Source organism: Anomaloglossus baeobatrachus, unplaced genomic scaffold (assembly GCF_048569485.1).
Source record: "Anomaloglossus baeobatrachus isolate aAnoBae1 unplaced genomic scaffold, aAnoBae1.hap1 Scaffold_462, whole genome shotgun sequence".
Lineage (NCBI taxonomy): Eukaryota > Metazoa > Chordata > Amphibia > Anura > Aromobatidae > Anomaloglossus > Anomaloglossus baeobatrachus.
Window position 1 is genome coordinate 14,339 of NW_027443961.1, and position 24,388 is coordinate 38,726.

General features: G+C 48.2%; 2 protein-coding genes across 2 annotated transcripts; both read right to left on the reverse strand.

Annotated features, from left to right (window-relative positions):
- Positions 1 to 255: 255 nt before the first annotated feature.
- LOC142280718 (uncharacterized) lies at positions 256 to 18,451 on the reverse strand. Its single transcript, XM_075332773.1, has 4 exons — positions 18,343 to 18,451; positions 17,952 to 18,259; positions 17,664 to 17,754; positions 256 to 3,014 (listed from the first exon to the last, which is right to left on the reverse strand). Exons 1-4 carry the CDS (start codon positions 18,425 to 18,427, stop codon positions 2,128 to 2,130), a joined length of 1,371 nt encoding a protein of 456 aa, XP_075188888.1. The 5' UTR covers positions 18,428 to 18,451; the 3' UTR covers positions 256 to 2,127.
- Positions 18,452 to 18,502: 51 nt separating this feature from the next.
- On the reverse strand, positions 18,503 to 19,000 carry LOC142280716 (oocyte zinc finger protein XlCOF29-like). Its single transcript, XM_075332771.1, has 2 exons — positions 18,857 to 19,000; positions 18,503 to 18,727 (listed from the first exon to the last, which is right to left on the reverse strand). Exons 1-2 carry the CDS (start codon positions 18,932 to 18,934, stop codon positions 18,503 to 18,505), a joined length of 303 nt encoding a protein of 100 aa, XP_075188886.1. The 5' UTR covers positions 18,935 to 19,000.
- Between the last annotated feature and the right edge of the window lie 5,388 nt (positions 19,001 to 24,388).

A 24,388-nucleotide genomic window follows, 5' to 3' on the forward strand; every position in this document is an offset into this window, starting at 1 on the left:
TATTCTTTATTTTACAGCCCCCCATCACATGATCTGTAGTCCAAGATCAGTGATCGGACGCAAGACCGTGTTATCTTGATCCCAATCTTTACAAAACGATCGGGCGAGGTTCCCCGATCCCAATCATCGGGGGGATCACCCATCACTATTTGCCATATACAGTGCTGATCACCATTATTGGCACCTTTTCATTTTTTTCATAGACTGTACAATATCTTCAGAAATAAATGGAAATGCACCAAAATTATTTCCTCAGTATTTTTAATTAGTGGTCCAAAATACAACAATAAAACATTGTTTGTCACTTACATGCTGCAATTTCAAAGAAGAAACAGAATAAACAGCATGTGCAGCAATAAAGGCCCCTAATTAATACTTGGTTACACCCCTAATAAATACATGGTTGTACACCCTTTGACATTGATGAGCCTCCAAACACATCTTGTAGCCATCTACAGTGCCTTGCGAAAGTATTTGGCCCTCTTGAATTTTTCAACCTTTTCCAAATTGTCACTCCAGGAAAGGAGACAAACTCTAGCACCACCTATTGGAAATAGCAATTCTAAAAGTCAAAAGTGGCCTTTTAACAAGCCTTTTCATATGACCTAGGATAGATGCCAGATCAGAATCCCATTTGCAGACAGGGTGTTTCGGGGTGATTGCCCCTCGTCAGTGCAAAGTGTGGGTAACTCACATTTCAGGCTTCAAACATAAAAGATAAACATTTTAATGTTATGGTGAAGATTCAACAACAAGTGGGACACAATTGTGAAGTTGAACGAAATTTATTGCTTATTTTAAACTTTTTTAAAAAAATAAATAACGGAAAATTGGGGCGTGCAATTTTATTCGTCCCCTTTAAGTTAATACTTTATAGCGCCACCTTTTGCTGTGATTACAGCACAAGTCGCTTGGGGTATGTGTCTATCAGTTTTGCACATCGAGAGACTGAAATTGCCCATTCTTCCTTTGTAAACAACTGGAGCTGAGTGAGGTTGGATGGAGATCGTTTGTGAACAGCAGTTTTCAGCTCTTTCCACAGATTCTCGATTGGATTCAGGTCTGGACTGTGACTTGGCCATTCTAACGAAACCTTGATACGTTTATTTGTGAACCATTCCATTGTAGATTTTGCTTTATGTTTGGGATCATTGTCTTGTTGGAAGACAAATCTCTGTCCAAGTCTCAGGTCTTTTGCAGACTCCAGCAGGTTTTCTTCAAGAATATTCCTGTATTTGGCTCCATCCATCTTCCCATCAATTTTAACCATCTTCCCTGTCCCTGCTGAAGAAAAGCAGGCCCAAACCATGATGCTGCCACCACCATGTTTGACAGTGGGGATGGGGTGTTCAGGGTGATGAGTTGTGTTACTTTTACGCCAAACATATCGTTTGGCATTGTGCCCAAATAGTTCAACTTTGGTTTTATCTGACCAGAGCACCTTCTTCCACATGTTTGATGTGTCTCCCAGGTGCCTTGTGGCAAATTTTAAATGACACTTTTTATGGATATCTTTGAGAAATGACTTTGCCACTCTTCCATAAAGGCCAGATTTGTGCAGTGTACGACTGATTGTTGTCCTATGGACAGACTCTCCCACCTTAGCTCTAGATCTCTGCAGTTCATCCAGAGCGATCATGGGCCTCTTGGCTGCATCTCTGATCAGTCTTCTCCTTGTTTGAGATGAAAGCTTGAATGGACGGCCAGGTCTTGGTAGACTTGCGGTGGTATGATATTCCTTCCATTTCAATATGATCGCTTGCATAGTGCTCCTTGGTATGTTTAAAGTTTTGGAAATCTTTTTGTAACCAAATCCGGCTTTAAACTTCTTCACAACAGTATCACGGACCTACCTGTTGTGTTCTTTGGTCTTCATGATGCTCTCTGCACTTTAAACAGAACACTGAGACTATCACAGAGCAGGTGCATTTATACGGAGACTTGATTACACACAGGTGGCTTTTATTTATCATCATCAGTCATTTAGGACAACATTGGATAATTAGTTGGCAACAAACTATAATTTTCAAGTAAAACATTTCTCAACTTCTAGGTATGATAATGGCTTCAACCCTTGTGAATTTTGTGATGTTTAAAATGATGCTATTTGTGTGTAAAACATTACCCTCATTCTGAGCACAAGGGTTTCTCCTCTGTGTGAATTCTCTGGTGAGTAACAAGATGTGATTTTTGGTTAAAATATTTTCCACATTCAGAACATGAATATGGCTTCTCCCCTGTGTGATTTTTCTGGAACATAGACTCTGAAGAAAATATTTTCTCCCCTGTGTGACTTCTTTTGTGTTTAGCAAAATTTGATTCATCTGCAAAACATTTCCCACATTCTGAACATGTAAAAGGCTTCTCCCCTGTGTGAATTCTCTGGTGAGTAACAAGATGTGATTTTTTGTTAAAACATTTTCCACATTCAAAACATGAATATGGCTTCTCCCCTGTGTGAATTATCTGATGTGTAACACAAGCTATTTTACGTGCAAAACATATCCCACATTCTGAACATTTAAAAGGTTTCTCCCCTGTGTGAGTTCTCTGATGTGTAACAAGATATGATTTTTGCTTATAACATTTTCCACATTCAGAACATGAATATGGCTTCTCCCCTGTGTGAATTCTCTGATGTGTAACAAGATGTGATTTACATGCAAAAGATATCCCACATTCTGAACATGTAAAAGGCTTCTCCCCTGTGTGAATTCTCTGGTGTCTAACAAGATTTGATTTTTGGTTAAAACATTTTCCACATTCAGAACATGAATATGGCTTCTCCCCTGTGTCAGTTCTCTGGAACATAACAGACTCTGAAGAAAGTCTTTTTTCCCCTGTGTGAATTTTATGGATTTTTCCATATGCTGAAGTTGAGAACGGCTTCTCTGCTGTGAGAGCACTTTGATTTGATGAGGCATTCACTTCAGTTATATCTTGTGTGATATCAAAGTCATCTGATTTAAAAATTGAAGATGTCAGTTGTGCTTCTAATCTCCTGGTAGATTCATCTGCCAATAAGAAAAAATATTTTTAATAATATATACAAATTTAAGGATATCATTTATAAGATAGCTTGAAACGTACAGACATCACTGCATACTTACCTTCCCGGCCGCCCAACAATGTCTTCCATGGCCTCTATCCCTGCTGCTGTCTCCCAGGACCTGCGCATGCCATGCAAATCTCCTTTGAGTGTGCTTAAGGCATCCGTGCACCTATTCTTAAAGGTCCAGCATACCCTAACCAGGAAGTGCCTCTCAACTTATGGCTAAGAGGCACTAGGTACTTAATGTATCCTCCCCCTATGGGAAGTGCCTAGGCAACATGGTCAATCCTTAGAGAAGTGTTGCTAGCTCTCAGTTCCTGTTCCATTTGCTGAGTCTTATGTTCTGTGTGTGCGAACATGTGTCTGTATCCTGGTATCCACAATGCCCGGGAAACCTGCTGCATTTATCTATCTATATCAGCTGTGTCTACCATATTTGCTGCACCTGTCGTATCAGCTGTATCCACTGCGCCTGCACCCAACCACATCAGTGACTGTTAGTAACCAATCCAGGATCCCAGGGGTCAGCTGTTGCAGTGACAGGACACCCTGGAATAGCCCTTGGCATCTACCTTCCAGCACAAGCCTATCCTCACCATCAAAAGCTCTAATGAAGCCGAGATATCTGCTTAGTTATGCTCCTCCTGGTTGAGATGGTGCTGCAGCCCAGTGGGCCCACTCCTGTTCGCGCCCACAAGCATAATTTGCCCAAGCCATGGATCCCACTGACTCCAGAACGTTTCATCTCGCAGCAAGATTGTCCGTCAATGGGAACAAGACTGGATCCTGAACTATTTGCAGTCAGTGGACACTTGCTTGAAAGCCTTCACCCCAATGCCTCCACTCGATCTTGTCCCAGTTGTAGTCGCCACCCCGACACCATATCCAGCTCCAATCTTTGGTCCTCATCTATGCTCCTCTGTGGTCTAACGGTGACCCCAAGCAATGAAGAAAGATTCATAAAATCAGTGCTCCATGCACTTTGAACTTTTATTAATTTTGGACAGGTCCAAAGTAGCCTTTATGATGTCAGATATGAACGGTGAGCCCCTTGCTTAGATCAATTAATTATAGTAGTGAATTCAGCCTGTTGTACTGGATCTGCAAATCTTTCAGGGGGCATTCTGCAAGATAATCAAAGAACCGGGTAGAATCTGCACTCCATAGACTGCCACGAAATTCTCACCATAGGCCACTATGCCATTCATTTCCGCACTTCCAAACTAGGCTGGAATAATGAGGCACTGGTGGCTTCATTCTGAGAGGTTCTGTCCTGCAGAAGCAAAGACGAACTGGCGGGCCATAATATACCATATTCCCTGGACGACTTGGTATCTCTGGCTGTCCGCATTTATCTCAGGTTCTAAGAACTGCAGTTCCTGCTGCTTTCTCTAAGTGCATGAAGGTAGATAACGTGAACCTGGCAAAGCCTCGTCCAGTGAACCATCGCAACACAGTCACATACGTTTATGTCCTTTGAAGCAGGGAAACTTCCAAGCCTAGGGTCCGTAGGAGAGGCTATCCTAGATGAAAGCAAGTCCTCTCTGTATATATCCATATCACAGGCGGCACGGTGGCTCAGTGGTTAGCACTGCAGTCTTGCAGCGCTGAGGTCCTGGGTTCAACTCCCACCAAGGACACCATCTGCAAGGCGTTTGTATGTTCTCCCCATGTTTGCGTGGGTTCCCTCCGGGTACTCTGGTTTCCTCCCACACTCCAAAGACATTCAGATAGGGAATTTAGATTGGGAACACTGTCCCTATTGGGGCTCAATGTATGTAAAGCGCTATGGAATTAATAGTGATATATAAATGAATAAATTATTATTATTATTTATTATTATCTGTGTCCGTATCCTGTGGCTGCACCGATTCACTGAGTTGGCCTATCTGGACACTAGTTCTGCCGAAAACTTCATACAACAGCCCATTGTGGATCAGTAACAGATTCCAATTCAATGACTTCAAGCTCCTATAGCAGTTTCATCCGTGGATGTAAAACTTCTGTAGGAGACTAACCTGTTCATCACTGAACAAGTTGAACTCTGGGTGGAAATGCTGCACTCAAGGAAGATCGCCTTCTATAAATTTGCAGGACCGTCGCACCCAATACTACTGGCTCTGGCAAGGCTTCAGATTAACGAGTCTGTCTTGGACTGGCGATCCGGAGATGTGCTCAGATGGAGTCAGCCCTGTTCAGAAAAATGTCTCATTTCAGTCCGTCATGCCCGATGACCAGTGATGCCCTCAAATCTTCTGGGTCTGCCATCCACCTGCTGCGTTTATGCTGATGTCTTTGACAAGAGGAGGCTGAGACTCTTCCTCCACTCAGGCCATATGATTGCCTTATCAACATACTTTCTGGTTTCTCACCTCCCATCGGCCATGTCTACCCTCTGTCACAGGCAAAAAGCCAAGCCTTGCCAGAGCAAATCAAGGAGAATCTGGCAAGGGCATTTGTCCAGAAGTCCTTACCAGATGGAACCGGGTTCTTCTTCTTTCAAAAAAAAAAAAAAAAAAAGATGGTCCTCTGCCCCCCTGTGTAGATTATAAAGGTCTCAACCATATCAAGGTAAAGAATAAGTATCCTCTGCTGTTTATACTGGAGGTGTTCAACCATAACCAAGGTTCCAGAATCTTCTCCGAGCTCGACCTCCGTGGTGCATACAACCTTGTCCGTATATGGTCGGGAGACAAAGGGAAGCTTGCCTTTAATAGCCATGGTGGCCACTATGAGTTTTAGGTAATGCCATTCGGACTCCGCAATGCTGTGGCGGTTTTCCAGGAATTAGTGAACCATATCTTCTGAAATCTGCTCTACTCAAGCGCAGTGGTGTATCTGGATGACATTCTGGTATTCTCACCTAATCTGACAACGCACAGGAGTAATATTGGCCAGGTTCTACATAGATTGTAGAATTGTTTATATGCCAAATTCGAGAAGTACCTTTTTGAATGCACTTCATTTCTTTTCCTGGGCTACGTATTCTCAGACACCAGTTTTAATATGGATCCGGAGAAGGTGTCAGCAGTTCTGAAGTATGGCTTCGTCCTGATGGAGTTAACGTGATTCAGCAGTTCCTGGGTTTCACAAATTATTACTGCCAATTCATTCCTCAATTCTTGCATCAGATTCTCCCTATCACGGCCCTGACTCACAGGGGGGAATCCTAAGATGTGTATTTCTGAAGGGGAGAGTCCATTTATCACCCTCAAGTAGACATTCTCATCAGCTCCGCCACTACATAGAACAGAGATTAACAGACAGTTCTTCTTGGAAAAGGATGCTTTGTCCTCAAGGGCCGGTGTGATCCCCACGCAGAAGTCGGCTTCTGGTAAGTGGGTAACCTGTTGTTTCTTCTTCAAGGGCTTCTCTGCTCCTGAGCGCAACTAGTCAATTGATAACCAAGAATTGTTGGTGATCAAGATAGCTCTAGAGGTGTGCCGATACTGTCATGGTGACAGACCGGCTGCAGAAGGTTGTTGCATTTTCCTGCGCTAATTGCTCCTTGATATTTCATTCTTTTTTCCCTGATGTGAATTGAGTTTCAGGTATGTTCTCTGTCAGGGTTAAAGCTTTCCCCTCTAGGAACCTGCGAACACCTTGGCAATTCAGCTGCTAATCCTTATCCCAACGCCCTGTGTCCATATATACCTGCATTACACCTTGGTTTGTTGCCAGAGATAGAGTTCAGGCCGCTTTACACACTACGACATCACTAAAGCGATCTCGTTGGGGGTGACGAATTTTGTGACGCACATGCGGCCGCGTTAGCGATGTCGTGCGTGTGACACCTATTAGTGATTTTGAATCGTTGCAAAAACGTTGAAAATCGCTAATCGGTGACATGCCCCCCTAAGCTCAATTATCGTTGCTGCTGCAGTAACGATGTTGTTCGTCGTTCCTGCGGCAGCACACATCGCTATGTGTGACACCGCAGGAACGAGGAACCTCTACTTACCTGCGTCCCGCCCGCAATGAGGAATGAAAGAGGTGGGCGGGATGTTACGTCCCGCTCATCTCCGCCCCTCCTCTACTATTGGACGGCTGATGTCGCAGCGTGTAAAGCACCCTTTAATCTCCACATTGTGTCTGATAGAGGTGTCCAAGTCACATCTCAGTTCTGACAAATTTCCTGTGGTACTTTGTTAATGAACACCACAGCGATTGGGTCAAGCTTCTACCATGGGCGGAGTGCTCCTATAATAATCATGTGAGTCATCCAGTAACTCTCCATTCCTCATCGTATATGGACAGCAGCCCAAGAACACTCTCCCTGTGGTTATCACCTCCGGCAATCCTACCTCCGATGTTCTTGTCAAGGGGTTCTCCAAAGTCTAGGTGAAGACCAAGGCCTCCCTGGAGCAGTCCTCCAATAGAATGAAAAGCCATGCAGAAAAGGGATGCCTGGATCCTCCTTCGTTCTGTCCTAGAGTCAAGGTGTGGCTCTGTTCTAGATATGTCGGTTTCAAAATGCCTTCTTTCAAGTTGTCCCTTCTAGGTGCTTCAAAAGATCAACACTGTGTTCTATAAGCTGAAGATGTTAGCCTCCTTGCGGAATCCCAACTCCTTTCATGTGTTCTTCCTCAAGCCTGTCGTCCTGAGCCTCTACTTCAGAAATCCTGGTACCCTGCCTTCACCGGTAAGTGTGAAAGGTGTCTTTGAGGCAAAAGGCATCCTTGCCATGAAAAAAGTAAAAGGTAAAACTTTCTTTTTGGTTGACTGAATGGGGTTTGGTGGAGAACAGTAATGCCCATCTTGTGCTGAAAAAGATTCCTTTCAGGCCTGGAAAAGGGGGGGGGGACACAAGGCGGTGCACTGTAAGGCTGTTACCAGCGTTCCTGCATGGTTCTGTCCGCTTTCCCCAGCGGAGACGCTAGCACACTTACTTTCTTGTCGCCCAGCGTTGGCTTCACATCAGAGCGCAGACACAGTGGGAGAATGCCATCTGTGATGCCAATACAATTGAAAGTGCTATCCTTGGCGGGGGGCCCGATACCAGCGTTTGCACCGGGCCCCACAGCAGTTGTTTGGCCACCGCTATTGGCTGAGATCCCTGGGCCGCCTAAACACCTGCGACCGCAATCGTTCCGTGAGCTTTGGTTCTAACTACTGTACAGAAAAAATGTGACTGTAGACAAGAACATATCTACTAAAATAATCGCCCTCCAGCCCAACAGCCTTCACCGTCAGTGATTTAGTAACTACAGGTGACACATCTGGAGTAATTACAGTATGTGGCTCGGGGGCTCTCGGCAATCCAAACTACACTGTGTTCCAAAAGATTATGCAAAAAATATTTTTTCATATTTTCCTAAATTAACTTTATCAATTATAGTCATTGTTATTTTCCAGTCATCTACTATTCGAGTAGAATTGAAATGTTTTTGATCAAACTGCCTATGAAAACAGTATATTTTTAAAAATAAACACTCAAAGTGCACTCAAAATGCATGTTCCAAATTATTATGCACAGCAGTTTTCAACCTCTTTATTTTTATTTTGAAAAAGAAAATGGTCAATTGTGAAATTATAAGCATTATCAGCTTATCACAAAATGAAATCAAACAGTTTTCAAGTCAAAACTTAATTCTAGGTGATGTTACATTTGCACATAGGACCCCTTGTTTGAAAGAAGCTTCTGAACTCTCTCGTCCATTGAATTTGTCAGTTTTTGGATGGTTTGTGCTTCAATTGTTTTGCATGTGGACAGAATACCTTCCCAGAGCTGTTGCTTAGATGTGACCTGCCTCCCGCCATCATAGACACTCCTTTTGATGATGCTCCAGAGGTTCTCAATGAGGTTGAGGTCAGGAGAAGATGGTGGCTACACAATAAGTTTGTCCTCATTTATGCCCATAGCAGCCAGAGATGCAGATGTGTTATTTGCAGCATGAGACGGTGCATTATCATGCATGAAAATGATCTTGCTGCGGAATGCACGGTTCTTCCTCCTGAACCATGGCAGGAAGTGCTGTTTTAGAAACTCCACATAGATTATGGAGTTCATCTTGACCCCATCAGGGATCCTAAAGGGGCCGACAATCTCTCTCCCCATGATTCCAGCCCAAAACATTACTCCACCTCCTCCTTGTTGGCGCCTTAACCGTGTTTTCATGGGGTGTCCATCAACCAGCCATCCTCCACTCCATCCATCTGGACCATCGAGCGTTGCACGGCACTCATCGGTGAACAAAACAGTTTGGAAGTCGGTCTTCATGTATCGTTTGGCCCACTAGAGCCGTTTCTGGTTGTGTGCAGTGGATAGAGGTGGTCGACAGGATGGCTTATGCACAGATGCAAAGCTCTGAAGGACCCTGCATCTTGTTGTTCGGGGGACGTTGGAGGCACCAGAAGCTTCAAAAACTTGTCTGCTGCTATGACAAGGCATTTTAGCAGCTGCTCTTTTAACCTGATGCAATTGCCTGTTGGAAAGAGTCCTCAATTTTTCCTTATCAGCACGCACACGTGTGTGTTGTGAATCAGCTACATACTTCTTGATTGTGCGATGATCACGATGAAGTGTCTTGGCAATGTTGATTGTAGTCATGCCTTGACCTAAATACTCCACAATTTGTTGCTTCTCAGCAGCCGACACATCCTTTTTCTTCCCCATTTTGGCAAAAGATGTAGGCTGCTTAATAATGTGGAACAGCCTTCTTAAGTAGTCTTGCCTTTATTTGGACACACCTAACGCCAAACTAATTTTCACAGGTATCTGCAATTGCTTTCAGTGATATAAAGAGCCCTGACACACATCACCATCAATGAGTTTAAATGACAAACAAAAAATGTCTAACCTTATCACTCCAAAACTCTTTTTGCATAATAATATGGAAGACAGTGTATTGTAGGGGCCAATATCTTCTGTCAGATGAGTTTCCTGAAGAAATATTACACATTTACTTTCTGCCTCTCGGACTCCACAATGGACGGCTCCAGTACAAGTTCTTATATAATGGAGATTTGTAGAATTCAGAGAAAATATCTTTCAGGTTCTTGAAGGTAAAAATATCAGAACTTTATGTGTTACTTTCCTTTTTTTTCTAATTAAATCTTGTGGGTGGGCTGCCCGGCCTCCATGTACCCACTGTGGGGTAATTCTAACCTCCCTCATATGTTACAGTTACCCTGTGCCCAACTTTGGATAACAACGCCCCTATCAGCAGATTCATCAGAAGGGAAAGAAGGAAGATCCATCAATAAGATGCCGGGATTCTAGGAAGATGGAGTCATTGCTCTCAGTGGAGAAACAATAAGAATCTTGTAGTTATGATACTTATAAGGACCTGCCAAATCACATTTGTGCGAAACGGTGTGCCGTCGTCCTCACCCCACTGCCTCTCCTCACCTCCCCCCACTTTTGATGTATTTGCTCCGCGCTCACAAATAAACTGTGGATACTGAAGTACGGTGATCGCTGCCTTTCTTTCTCTGGATGGATTACACTTATTAAATGGTGAATAAAAATTAAAAAAAATGATGATGTTACAAAGCAAGCTTTCCAGACTACTGAGGTCTCTTCATCAAGTACAAGATTATTATTCTGTTTCTCCCACTGAGAGCAATCAATCTTTATTCACCTGACGAACACGGCACCAAACTAAGAATCTAGGAAGTCACCAGCATCATTAGGGTAAGTTCACACAGTGCGTTTTTCGTGGCGTTTTTGCGCGTTTTTTGGGTGCGTTTTTGCTCAGAAAACTGCATGACTTTGCTTCCCCAGCAAAGTCTATGAGTTTTCATTTTTGCTGTCTGCACACAGCGTTTTTTTTTTAGCTGCGTTTTTGTGGTGCCCATAAAAATGCAGCATGTCAATTATTTTTGCGTTTTTCACTGCGTTTTCCACCCATTGAGTTCAATGAGATGTTCATAAACGCAATGAAAACAGCAAATTGAAAATATAGCTGCGTTTTAATTACTAAAAACGCAGCTATAAACGCAAGGGGTGAGTAGTAAAGTGACATGTACAGGAAGAGGATTTCTTCTGTCAGTAAACACAGAAGTGTGAATCCTCCCAGTACCGCCACCGCCGCTTCCATTTCCCGCCCGGTGCCATGTCCGCTCCCGTGCAGGAGGTGGAAGCGGCTGCTAAATCAAAAGTGAACAGTAGAAAAATGTCATACTCACCTGTCTGCAGACTCCCGATGCCATTTCCGCTCCCAGCTCCTCTCCCGGTCGCGCCACCCCCGCTCCGGCTGTGTGCCGGGTCCCAGGCACGTCCGATAGCTGCATGACCTGGCCGTGAGGACCTGGCGGTGATCACCTGATGCGGTCACATGACGCATCAGCTGATCGCAAGTCTCGTGGTGACGCCGGATTTTACCGCTGAGTGACTGATTCCCCGGCGCTTGCAGTCAGTTCATGACAGCTGCAGACAGGCTGGGGTGATCTCCGGAGTTCAGGTGAGAGCACCGGAGATTAGCCCGGGATGTCTGCAGCTGTCATGAACTGAAACGCAAGTGCCGGGGAATCAATCACTCGGCGCTCGCTGTAAAGTCCAGGCAGCACGCCAGAGCTCAGGTGAGAGCTCCGAAGTGCAGTGCAGGTACCTGAATCCAGGCCTGGCATTACTGGAGATTCCTCCGGTAGCCAGTCAGACGCTGCACAGACATGTTTTTTTTTTTGCACTGATGCATCAGCTGATTGTATAAAAGCAGTTTATACAATCAGCTGCTGTCTCATGTGATTCAGGCCCTTGAACCTGACACATGATCTGATCAGACTGGCTGTAAGGGGAGTCTAGAGAAAAGCCGCTCACAAAGCAGGACCCCAAGAACACTGCAACCCTTTAACCCCTATACAGGGATTTGGAATTACACAGAGCTCCAGAGATCACTACCTGTGGTAGGCTGTAGTCCGTGGTCATCAGGCAGGGTCAAAACCAGGAGATGCAAAACAGGAACAGGAATCGGCAGGCAAGGGCGTAGTGAGGAGACAAAGCAGAGGTCAAATCCGGAACTGGCAGCAAGGTACAAAAACGACAGGCAGGAGGGTAGTCAAAAAACAAGCAAAGGTCAGCGCACAGGAATCAAAATACAAACAGCACATGAGCCAGGAGTACAGAACTATCTCTGGCAGTGGTCATGTGACAGGAGGGGGAATAAGAAGGGTGTGGTGTCTTCCCATTGGCTGCAGGTGAATGTTGGCAACTTCAGCTGGAAGACACACACGCCACCTACAGTCAGCCAGTGGTACTGCAGGTTCCAGGGAAACCCAGCCTGGTGGATGAGCGGAGCCTGTGCTCCGCAAAGCCACGGGCACCGACTCCTCTCCCATCACCAGCACTATCCATGGTGGGAACATGGCGTTGTCTGGCGATCGGAGCAGAAGTCGCAGGAGCGGGCTCCGGTGGGGACGTGACAATCGCTTTGCCTTCCAGCAAACCTATCAGATGACATTGGATCCGATTTGGACGGCGCGGGACCCTTGACCCAGGATTACTGCGGAGGGGGTTCTTTATTTCAAAAAAGATGGGAGTCACTAATTGAGTTGTGTTTTATTTCTAATAAAAATATTTTTCTGTGTGTTGTGTTTATTTTTTTATCTTTACTAGAAATTCATGGTGGCCATGCCTAATATTGGCGTGACACCATGAATTTCGGGCTTAGGGCCAGCTGATAATATACAGCTAGCCCTAACCCCATTATTATCCAGCGAGCCACCCGGCATCAGGGCAGCTGGAAGAGTTGGAAACAGCGCCAGAAGATGGCGCTTCTATGAAAGCTCCATTTTCTGGGGTGGCTGCGGACTGCAATTCGCACCGGGGGTGCCCAGAAAGCTTGGGCACCCTGCATTGCGGATTCCAATCCCCAGCTGCCTAGTTGTACCTGGCTGGACACAAAAAGTAGGCTAAGCCCACGTCATTTTTTTTTTTATTATTTCAGGAAATTCATGAAATAATTAAAAAAAAAAAAAAAAAAAAAGGGCTTCCCTATATTTTTGGTTCCCAGCCGGGTACAAATAGGCAGCAGGGGGTTGGGGGCAGCCCATACCTGCCTGCTGTACCCGGCTAGCATACAAAAATATGGCGAAGCCCACGTCATTTTTTTTGTTTGGGGGGGCAAAGAAATCCTGCATACAGTCCTGGAAGGAGGATTCTGAGCCTTGTAGTTCGACAGCTGCTGTCTGCTCTCCTGCATACACTATTGGATGGAGGATACTGAGCCTTGTAGTTCTGCAGCTGTCTGCTCTCCTGCATACACTAGTGGAGAATGAAGAACATATGGCAGAAGGAAATGACATCAGACCTCTTTTTTTTTTTCAACAATCTTAAATGGCAATGGCAATGTTGATAAAAAAAAACGCAGAAAAACGCAGTGAGCAAAAACGCAGCAAAACGCAGCCAAAAATGCACCAGAACGCGGTAGAAACACATGCGTTTTTTAAAGACACTGCCTTTCTGTGCGTTTTTACCACTAAAAAACGCACAAAAACGCAGGGTCAAAAAAACGCAGTGTGTGCACATAGCCATACCCTCCGCTTTCTCTTAGAGGTCCACTATACTGATTAGATTCTTCTTCCCATGATTTTCTAAGTTGTCTGCACATTGTACGTACGCTGTCATTTGGCTTTACAGATTAGAGATCTGGGCAGATAAGGATCAACATCATCTAATTTCTGGGGATAGGGTGGATCCTACCTGTACAGTCTGGCTGACACAGATGTCACTCCAACAGAAGCGCGTCCAATGCCCAAAATAATGGGACCAGGGTCGAACTAGCCCACCAGGAGGTCGGGAGAACCCCTGGTGGGTCCCTGCTATTGATGGCCACGCTCCGCCCCCCTACCCACCCTGGGCCCCTATGGATATGTGTGAGAGGCCCCCCCGGCCGGTAATTTCACTAATCATATCGGCACATTGCCGATATTAGTGACATTCCCATTCCCTCTGCAGCGGCAAGCAGGGAGAGCGATCTCCCTGCTCTGCCTGCTGTCACTGTCAGTGCCGCTCTGACTCCTCTGCGCAGCGATACTGCAGGAGGAGGCAGTCACAGAGCGATGACTGCTTCCTTCCTGCCCCAGTGCAGGCAGCATCGCGCTGCGGAGGACGGATCCGGCATCGCCCACAGGCCAGGCTGCAGGAGCAGCAGCATGTGAGTATAGAAGGTGGGGGCTGGGGGGGTGAGCAGGGGCCCCGTGGGGGGTGCGGGGGCCGTTTACCTCACCAGTGACCTGCCTGGGGTCAGCCCCAGGCCAGGGGTCCCCAGACAGTGCTCCAGCCGCCACCACCATCCCATCTGTCCTGCTGCTGGGGGCCTGTAGTGCAGCTGCCCCCCCCCCAGTATGGTGCCCTCAGGCAGCTCCCAGGCCACAGGGCATCACAGGCCCCCAGCCTTTCAATCGGAAACTTCAGTGATTGTACAAGTTCTGTACGATCACTGAAGTTTCCGCAGTTGCAGGACATTTAGTGACATCACATGTGTCATGTGACTCACAAAAGGTCCTAGCGGTGGACTGCGGGAGTCCCCAGGCCTGCACAGATGAGGTGTGGAGGACTTGGAGATAGCGCCGGTATACAAATGTATGCGCGTCTTTCAGGCGCGCATACATTTGTACAGGAGGCAGAGCAGCGCTGCTCAGCCCCGCACCGCGACGTCATCACTGGGGCCGGGGCTGCAGAGGAGGAGGACGCCACAGGACTGAGACAGAGGAGCGCGCCTCACTCCTGCACCGACATGACATCATCACCGGGGCCGCAGCTGCAGGGATGAAGAGGAGGACGCGCAGGCACAGCTAAGCGCTCCAGAGGAGCCGAAGATGTACATGAGGGGCTGCGGGTGGGGGAGGAGCAGTGTTATTTTACAAGGGGCATTAAGAAGCGGTGGGGGACTTTATGGAGCATATTATGGGTCAGTTTGAGACATAATAGTGCAGTGGGGGACATTATAATGCAGTGGGGCACATTATAGTGCAGAGGGGACATTATAAGGCAGTGGGGGACACTATAGGGCAGTGGGGGACACTATAGGGCAGTGGGGGACACTATAGGGCAGTAGGGAACATAATAGGGCAGTGTGGGACATTATAGGGCAGTGAGGGACATTATAGGGCAGTGGGGGACACTATAGGGTAATGGGTGCCATTATGAAGCAAATTGGGGCATTATAGGTCAGTGGGGGACGTTATGAAAGAAATTGGGACATTATAGGGCAATGGGGGACATTATGAGGCATCAAAGATTGTGGAAGGCAGCATAGTATAATGAGGAGAGGGGGGGAATTTATACAGGGATATAGTTGGGGGGAGATATTATAGAAAGGGCAAATTTTGGGGGGACATTTTGGAAAGGGGCACTTTGTGGAGCTATTTTGGAGAGGAGCAGTGTGTGGGGATATTTTGTGCAGGAAGCAATTAAGAACCCCTTCTCATTCCACTTGTTTCCCCAGACATTATTAAATAAAAGTGGCCAGGATGAGGGACATAATTACTATATGGGGCCAGGATGAGGGACGTACATTATTAGTTTATGGTGGCACGTGGGGCATAATTACTGTAGGGGCAAATTAGGGGACATTATTACTGATGAAATATAAGTTAATTTTGAGGATACTGTCTCCAATTGGGGAACAAGAGTCTGACGTGGTGTAGAAATTGGGGAAATAGTGTGGAATGTGCTCTGGGAGTGATCAGCTATAGGTGACTGTTATTTTCTGCAGAGTCGCGTCATGGCAGGAAGAAGTGATGACGGTCAGCGCCGGATGAAGAGAAAAAGCGAAGATGAATAACTTCAACTAGAGACGTCACTGGTAACTCAGTGTGTTACATGTACACACACACTATACTGTACACTGTATAGAGAGCTCCTGTATATAATGTCACTGGTGATCACTGTGTTACCTATACACTATATACAGAGCTCCTGTGTATAATGGCACTGATGATACTATTAGTGTTATTAGCATTGTAGTTTTTATTCATGATCGTTATTGTAGTATTATATGTCCTTGTGGTAGTAATATGTCGTCTGGTCATGTACTGATATTTGTCTTGTGTGTGGTATTTGTTCATTATGTGATGTGGTAATAGTGTGACGGTATTTCTCCCTTGTATGTGGTTGTATTCGGTCACTATGTGGTCTGATTATGGTGTGGCGGTATTACTTTCTTGTATGTAGTTATAGTCGGTCCTTATGTGGTGTGGTTATAGTGTTGCGGTATTTCTCCCTTGTATGTGGTGATATTCGGTTACTATGTGGTCTAATTATGATGTGGTGGCATTACTCTCTGGTATGTGGTTGCTTTTGATCACTATGTGTTGGTAGTATGTTATCTGGTCATAGTGTCACGGTATTTCTCCATTGTATGTGGTATTATTCGGTCTCTTTGTGGTCTGGTCATGGTGTGGTGGTATTTCTCCCTTGTATGTGGCTGTATTTGGTCACTGTTTGGTGGTAATATGTGGTCTGGTCACGGTGTGGTGGTATTTCTCCCTTGTATGTGGCTGTATTTGGTCACTGGTGGTAATATGTTGTCTGGCCACAGCGTGGTGGTATTTCTCCCTTGTATGTGGCTGTATTTGGTCACTGTTTGGTGGTAATATGTGGTCTGGTCATGGTGTGACGGTATTTCTCCCTTGTATGTGATATTATTGGTCTTGGTATAGTGGATTGTGTTGTGTATGGAGGTCACTTTTTCTCTCTATAAGGGGGAGATTATTTCCAGTAGAAATTAAATACTTCAACATTTAACCCCTCCCTGTCCTGTGACTATTACACTGCAGTAAATATGCACTTACAGAGATTCTCCAGTGAAAACAAGTAATCACCTTTACTAAGGCCACATGCACACACTATTCAGTGAGTTTTTTACCTCCATATTGGAAGCCTAAACCAGGAGCGGTAAAATCAGAGGAAAAGTAGACTAGAAACACGGGCACCACTTCAGTATTTATCACCCACTCCAGAATTTGGCTACAAATACTGATGTAAGATACTGACCAAATACTGAACGTGGCCTAAGGATAAGTGATAACTTATTCATCAGTGGGGTCCGATTGCTGGGACCTGCACCGATCGTGCAACTTTTATCCCCCATTACACTGGAGCTCATGTCCGAATCAACAACTGACCCATTCATTCCTCAGTGGTTGTGAGCACTGTGCTTGTTTTTATCTGGCTGCTCCACAGAGGATGAATGGAGCTGCGGTCACACACCCCACCTGCTGCTGCAAAAAGTTCCCAATCTTCCGATCGGTGCGGTTTCCACTGGTCTGTTCACCGATCAATAAGTTATCACCAACCGAACCTGTGGATCGGTGATAACTTGTTTTCACCAAAGACCCCATTACTGCAAACTACTATAATTGTACATCCCAGTTATGGTGCACAATATAGATGTGCAGGAGCCGCCTGTGTATACAGTCAAAACAACATAATAATGGGGTGTTTATATTTAGCTGTAGGGAGGTCCCCTGTAGTCAATTCCCCTGGTGGGCCCCAGACACCCCAGTTCGACCCTGATGGGGACAGTTTTGGGTGGAAGAGCATGTGGTGGTCTAGCAGCAGAATGGTGACCATTTCCTATGGCCGGACTACAACCCTGATAAAGCAGCCAAAGCCGTAGACTGAGAAGAATCTGTGACTTCTCTGCATTTAGTGGTCACTACTCACCTGGGCGGTTATCTGTAGGAATCTCCTCTTTACTCCGCTCATCACCCCTCACATATGTCTCTGTAGTATTAATATGGGGCAGATCTTCCCCCTGAAACAAATATTGTAAAAGTCACAGACAGATGGAGAAGTCCCATCTATGATCAGCTCTAATCCTGCCATCTCCACCGCTCTCATTACACAAGTATAACACATATAATACTGGAGGATAAAACAAGACTGAGCACAAGACCTTCACAGCCGTCTACACATCATAGGGAGATTTCATGGCACCTTCTCTCCATCTACCTGAGGATCCTGAGGAACATCGGGTTCTTCTTGTTTACAGTCCTGTGGGAGAAGAGGACGGGGACATCTCTCTGGTGTTGTCCTCTTACTGGATAGATCTGGAGGAGACACATCCTGAGGAACATCGGGATCTTCTTGTTTACAGTCCTGTGGGAGAAGAGGACGGGGACATCTCTCTGGTGTTGTCCTCTTACTGGATAGATCTGGAGGAGACACATCCTGAGGAACATCGGGATCTTCTTGGTTACAGTCCTGTGGGAGAAGAGGACGGGGACATCTCTCTGGTGTTGTCTTCTTACTGGATAGAACTGGAGGAGACACATACAGGGGCTGAATTCATTCCTTACATACAGATAATTATAGGCCGTGTGTATTTAGTCCTGTCTATTACCTGGTGATGTGAGGGGCTGGGGAACCTCCATCATGACGTCCTTGTACAGATCTTTGTGTCCTTCTAAATACTCCCACTCCTCCATGGAGAAATAGACGGTGACGTCCTGACACCTTATAGGAACCTGACACATACAATGATACCGTCACCCCCGATCCCTTCATAGCGTTACTGTATAATGTCCCAGCATTCCCAGCAGTGTCACCTCTCCAGTCAGCAGCTCAATCATCTTGTAGGTGAGTTCTAGGATCTTCTGGTCATTGATGTCCTCATGTATCGGGAGGTGAGGTGGAGGCCCCGTGATTGGGCTCAGGGGTCTTCCCCATCCCTCAGACACAGGGGCCTGACAGCGCTCACTAGAGGTCTTCTTCACTACGGTGTAATCCTGGTTATGGAGAGACACAGTAATAAATCTCACTCCAGACATTTCCAGAGTCCTCACCTCTCCAGTTCTGTCCATCTGTTATTCCCATAGATAAGAATGATGTAATGTGACGTCATCAGAATCTCTCACCTCTCCAGTAAGCCGGAAGAGGATCTCTAGGGTGAGGTGTAATATCCTCTCTGCCATCTTGTCCCTGTCCATATCCATCCTTCACGGGGCAATCAGGAGAATTCTCTTCTATAGAAGATCTCCACTGAGAGGATCCGATATTGTAGGGACCTGAATGGGGAGAGTGATGATATGTAAAATTAATGTAGATAATAATGAAGGTGAGATATAATTTGGATAGGAAAAAAATTCAACATGAAATGTGCTATGAAAGTAGTAAAACCGACCGATAAAAGTAGCACATCATTTTTATAAAAAAAACACAATCCTTCATATGGCAATGTGAATGGAAAAAACAAAAAGGTAATTGCTCCTGGAATAAGAGTAGGAAAATACAAAAGAGCAAAGTCAAAACATTTCCCAGTTTTTCGGTTAAGAACAGGGCAATGGTATTAGGATTCGATGTATTCTTGTCTCTAACGGAAGAAGAGGGGCCACACATGGTGTACGGATCTGTGCACTTGTGGCGCCCTGGACAAGCCAGGGGCCACAGAGAACAACACCACAACACCCCACACTCCCAGCAGGCACATCAAAGTCAGACACAAAACCCTTGTTGCCTTCCTCCAGGGGCTGATGTTCACACCAGGGCGTGGGCCAGGCGGTTGGTCCCGCCCACCAAGGAGTTCACAGTCATGGAGGCGGGAAAAACCAGGCAGATAGAGTTTGGAAGTGAAAGTGGAAGGAGGGAAAGTGTTGAGAGAGGAGAAAAGTGACATCTGAGCAGCCTGAAGTTGGTCCGGGTGTGTGGCCCGGACATATCAGCAAGGTTGGCAGACGGTGGTGACCGTCTGCAGGAGTGGCCGATTGGAGTCTACCGTAAGGACCGTGGACGGGCGGTGGCCCGGCGGTACCGGACCGGTACACGAAGAGAAGCCAGCACCATCTGGCAGGGGCTTTTCGGACCCCGGCAAGGCTAGGAGTCGCCGTGAATTTGCCGAATCCGTTAGTGAAGGGGACCTCCTGGGTTTCCAAACAGTCAAGTCCCGACAAGGCAACAGTCCAACCTAGTGAGGGAGACACCGCCACCGCCAAGGCAACAGTTTCTCAGGGCCAGCGCCTGCGGGCAAAAGGGGCTCCTCCGGCCCATATCCAAGTCGGGGAGCGGGTTACCGGTGGGAACCCATTGGAACCGTACAAGCAACTTAGGTGCAGGGAAAGGCAATTACCACCAACCTGCCGGGAGCAACAACACCGCAGCCGTCTGTGGGACCCGTCCATCCAGCCGAGTGTCTTACCGAGAACTGTGTCTTCATCATTGGGCTGAGTGAGTACCACCGTGCCGTGCGGCACAGCGCTGCCCCGCGACCCTGCACCTCACCAGGCCCCGCAACCCGCCTGCCATCCAGCCCTACCCCATCACCGGGCCCCGGGACAACCAACCCCCTACCCACGGAGGGGAGAACTAACAACCAAGCTGCTCCCTGTCACCGCTCCCGGGACCCCCGTCCAGAGCAGCGGTGGTGTCACCAAAATCACCACAACCGTGGGTGGCGTCACGGACAATATCCCTAAACCAAACCACCCCCTTTCACTCACGGGCGAGGAGCGCCGCTCGAGTCCCCGGGATCCGGCCCACCGCTCGAGCCACCGAGCAGCAGCAGCAGCCGGACCCGAGCAGTGGGAGAGTGCAGCGTCCCCTCCTCCGCCCGCGACAACTTGGCGTCACGAACAGGATCCTACCGTTCTACCGATTGGTGGAAGTGCACCTTGTGTGACCGCCGGAGGTGTCCGGCCGGAAAATTTGAAAAGCCGCCATCTTGGGCGCGAAGAGTTCCTGCTCGAGCGTCTCCTCGAGTAGTGGAGGCGCGAAGGCCTAAACCCCGCCTCAATAGAGGAGGAGCCGGAAAGAGACTAAGGGGGACGAAATGGTGGCTGGTCGCATGTGAGCGCGGCTATAAAAGCAGGGACGCCAGGACTCTGCGGCCATCTTGTTGCTAGTTCCTGGAGAGCACTACTGCTAAGATGTCCGCTCCAACTACCAGCAGCGAAACCCCTGCGCCCGGCACAGTGTCGTGGGTGGAGGACCGGACCGCCCCGCTCAATCATCGTCTGCAGGCCCGCATGCAGCTCCTCCTGGAGGAGTGGGAGGCCGACATGGCGGACGTGGTGGCTGCTATGCGAAGATGCGAGGTGGAGGAAGATTTGGAGGAACGGGTAAGAGACCCACGTCCCTGTATTCCCGAGGGATCGGCCACTGCGGCTGAGGGGCCCGGCCTATACCCGTTCACCCTGCTGCCTCCCCCGCTACCCGCGTTGGCCGCTGCCGCCCCGCCACTAGGCCCGCTACCTGTCCAACCGGTAGCGGTACCCTGCCCGTCCGCCCAAGCGGACCGACCGGCTGCAGACGCCCGCGGCAGCCCTGAACTGCTTCCCCAGAGGCCACCGGAGCCAAGGCCCCTTAACGAAAATGTGTTGGAGGCCCCGGCAGTGATTACACCGGGTTCCGTGCCCGAGCCCGGGACTGTGGCGTGGATGAGGGCCAGAGTAGTTGAGTTCAACCAACGTCAACAGAATCAGATCTTCCGGATGATGGAGCAGTGGACCAACGAGGTGGAGATGCTGATTGCAACTACCCCGATGTACGGGATGGGAACAGATGTAACAGCCGACTGGTGACCCACGTCCCTATGTCCTACCAGGACCGGCCACTGCGGCTGAGGGGCCCGACCTAGTCTCGACCCATGCATCGCCCTTGCCGTTACTTATGGGGCGCCTCAGTGTAAACTCGCCTGACCTGCTGCCCCGTGCTACTGCAGAAGGATCTGATGTGCTGGATACTGGAAGCCAGGAGGCTGCGGCAGCTGGCGGCAACCCGCCTGACGCAGAGACAAGCGATGGTGACTCCAGTGACTCCAGCTCTGGTGCGGAGCCCACCCCTGAAGGTGAGGAGGCAAGTGAGCGTCTCCGCTATGTGGGAGAACCGGTAGTTTATTACACCGCGCGTAATGGTGGGGACGGATACCGGGCACCCATGTCACAGCAGGCATGTCACTGCATGTTTGTTTGATATGCTGGTAGCGGAGGATGGGGCCGCCTCATCAGAAGACTCAGAGTAAGGGCAGCGGAATGCCGTTGTCACCGTCCCCGTTGGGACCACCAGTGTGTTAAAGTTTTGAAAGTTTTTGCAAATGATAAGTGAATGAAACCGTGAAAGAATTACCTGATTGTCAACCTGATTTGGAACCGGTCGTAGCCGGCAACTGGTCCCCGTTGGGACCCCCTTCACCATTTTACATAGAAACTACTATGAACATGCCTGAGAACTTGCACGGCAACCACAAACTTGTGGCCTGTAAATAAAAATGTTGTTACAGCTTCTACCGTGACCGCCTCCGAAGAGGCAGATTGGAGGAAGGGCCCGCAGTGGAGCAGGCTGGGGCCCAGCCACCACCGGAACCGGTGGCAATCCTCTGGGGGTTTCAGAGGGTCCCCATGGACGTGGGTCCCCTGAAAAGGACAGAACCTGCTCTGGCAACTTGTGCAGGACTGGCGTCAAGGGGTGCTGCCCATTTGCTTAGGGGCAGCATCAGGGCCAGGTTGCTTGGGTGGGAGAAAGCGGAAGCCGTAACCGTTTACGCAACGTTTTAAGTAAGAGTACCTCCCACTGTGGGAAGAAGTTATTATGATTGTATGTCTGTTACCGTTTTTTATCTTTTTCAGTTGGTAAAAATAAAACCGGTGATGGACGGGCAGCCCGCGGACGGTCTGCATTTAACTAAGGGGGAATGTGGCGCCCTAGACAAGCCAGGGGCCACAGAGAACAACACCACAACACCCCACACTCCCAGCAGGCACATCAAAGTCAGACACAAAACCCTTGTTGCCTTCCTCCAGGGGCTGATGTTCACACCAGGGCGTGGGCCAGGCGGTTGGTCCCGCCCACCGAGGAGTTCACAGTCCTGGAGGCGGGAAAAACCAGGCAGATAGAGTTTGGAAGTGAAAGTGGAAGGAGGGAAAGTGTTGAGAGAGGAGAAAAGTGACAGCTAAGCAAACTGAAGTTGGTCCGGGTGTGTGGCCCGGACAGATCAGCAAGGTTGGCAGACGGTGGTGACCGTCTGCAGGAGTGGCCGATTGGAGTCTACCGTAAGGACTGTGGACGGGCGGTGGCCCGGCGGTACACGAATAGAAGCTAGCACCATCTGGCAGGGGCTTTTCAGACCTTGGCAAGGCTAGGAGTCGCCGTGAATTTGCCGAATCCGTTAGTGAAGGGGACCTCCTGGGTTTCCAAACAGTCAAGTCCCGACAAGGCAACAGTCCAACCTAGTGAGGGAGACACCGCCACGGCAACCGTTTCTCAGGGCCAGCGCCTGCGGGCAAAAGGGGCTCCTCCGGCCCATATCCAAGTCGGGGAGCGGGTTACCGGTGGGAACCCATTGGAACCGTACAAGCAACTTAGGTGCAGGGAAAGGCAATTACCACCAACCTGCCGGGAGCAACAACACCGCAGCCGTCTGTGGGACCCGTCCATACAGCCGAGTGTTTTACCGAGAACTGTGTCTTCATCATTGGGCTGAGTGAGTACCACCGTGCCGTGCGGCACAGCGCTGCCCCGCGACCCTGCACCTCACCAGGCCCCGCAACCCGCCTGCCATCCAGCCCTACCCCATCACCGGGCCCCGGGACAACCAACCCCCTAACCACGGAGGGGAGAACTAACAACCAAGCTGCTACCTGTCACCACTCCCAGGATCCCCGTCCAGAGCAGCGGTGGTGTCACCAAAATCACCACCGTGGGTGGCGTCACGGACAATATCCCTAAACCAAACCACCCCCTTTCACTCACGGGCGAGGAGCGCCGCTCGAGTCCCCGGGATCCGGCCCACCGCTCGAGCCACTGAGCAGCAGCAGCAGCAGCCGGACCCGAGCAGTGGGAGAGCGCAGCGTCCCCTCCTCCGCCCGCGACACACTCGCTGACGGGCACAATTTACCAATCATTTCTTGTATGAAGGCAGCAAAATAGTGAAAATTATCCCAATTACAAAATGTGCCCACATTATATTTCACTCCTAAACTAGAAAAATTATGTAAATAACAAAGTTTATATATTCTAAACTGGTTTCGGAGCTCGTAGACTTTAACCCCTTAACGACTGCAGTAAAATTATGTCCTAGCGGTCATAGTGTGTATTTCCGCTCGCTGCTGCCGGCAGCCGGCGGAGATAGGCGCACACCTCAGCTGATTTGTACAGCTGAGATGTGTGCCTAGCATGTACGAGCAGATCCGCGATCTGCCCGTGCCTGGTAACCTCTTAAATTGCGCTGTCAAAATATGACAGTGCCAGTATAATCGCAATTGCCATAAAACTTTACTCATAGGCCTCCACCGGAAGTCACGTGACATGATCACGTGGATCCGATGGTTGTCATGGTGGTACATATAATGACTCCTGTAGCTCACATGACTTAGGTCCTGTAACAAGCAGCCAGGTACTGCAGGTTACAGGAGATGAGTATTTTTCCTGATCTGACCAGTGCTGCTCTGATCTGGATA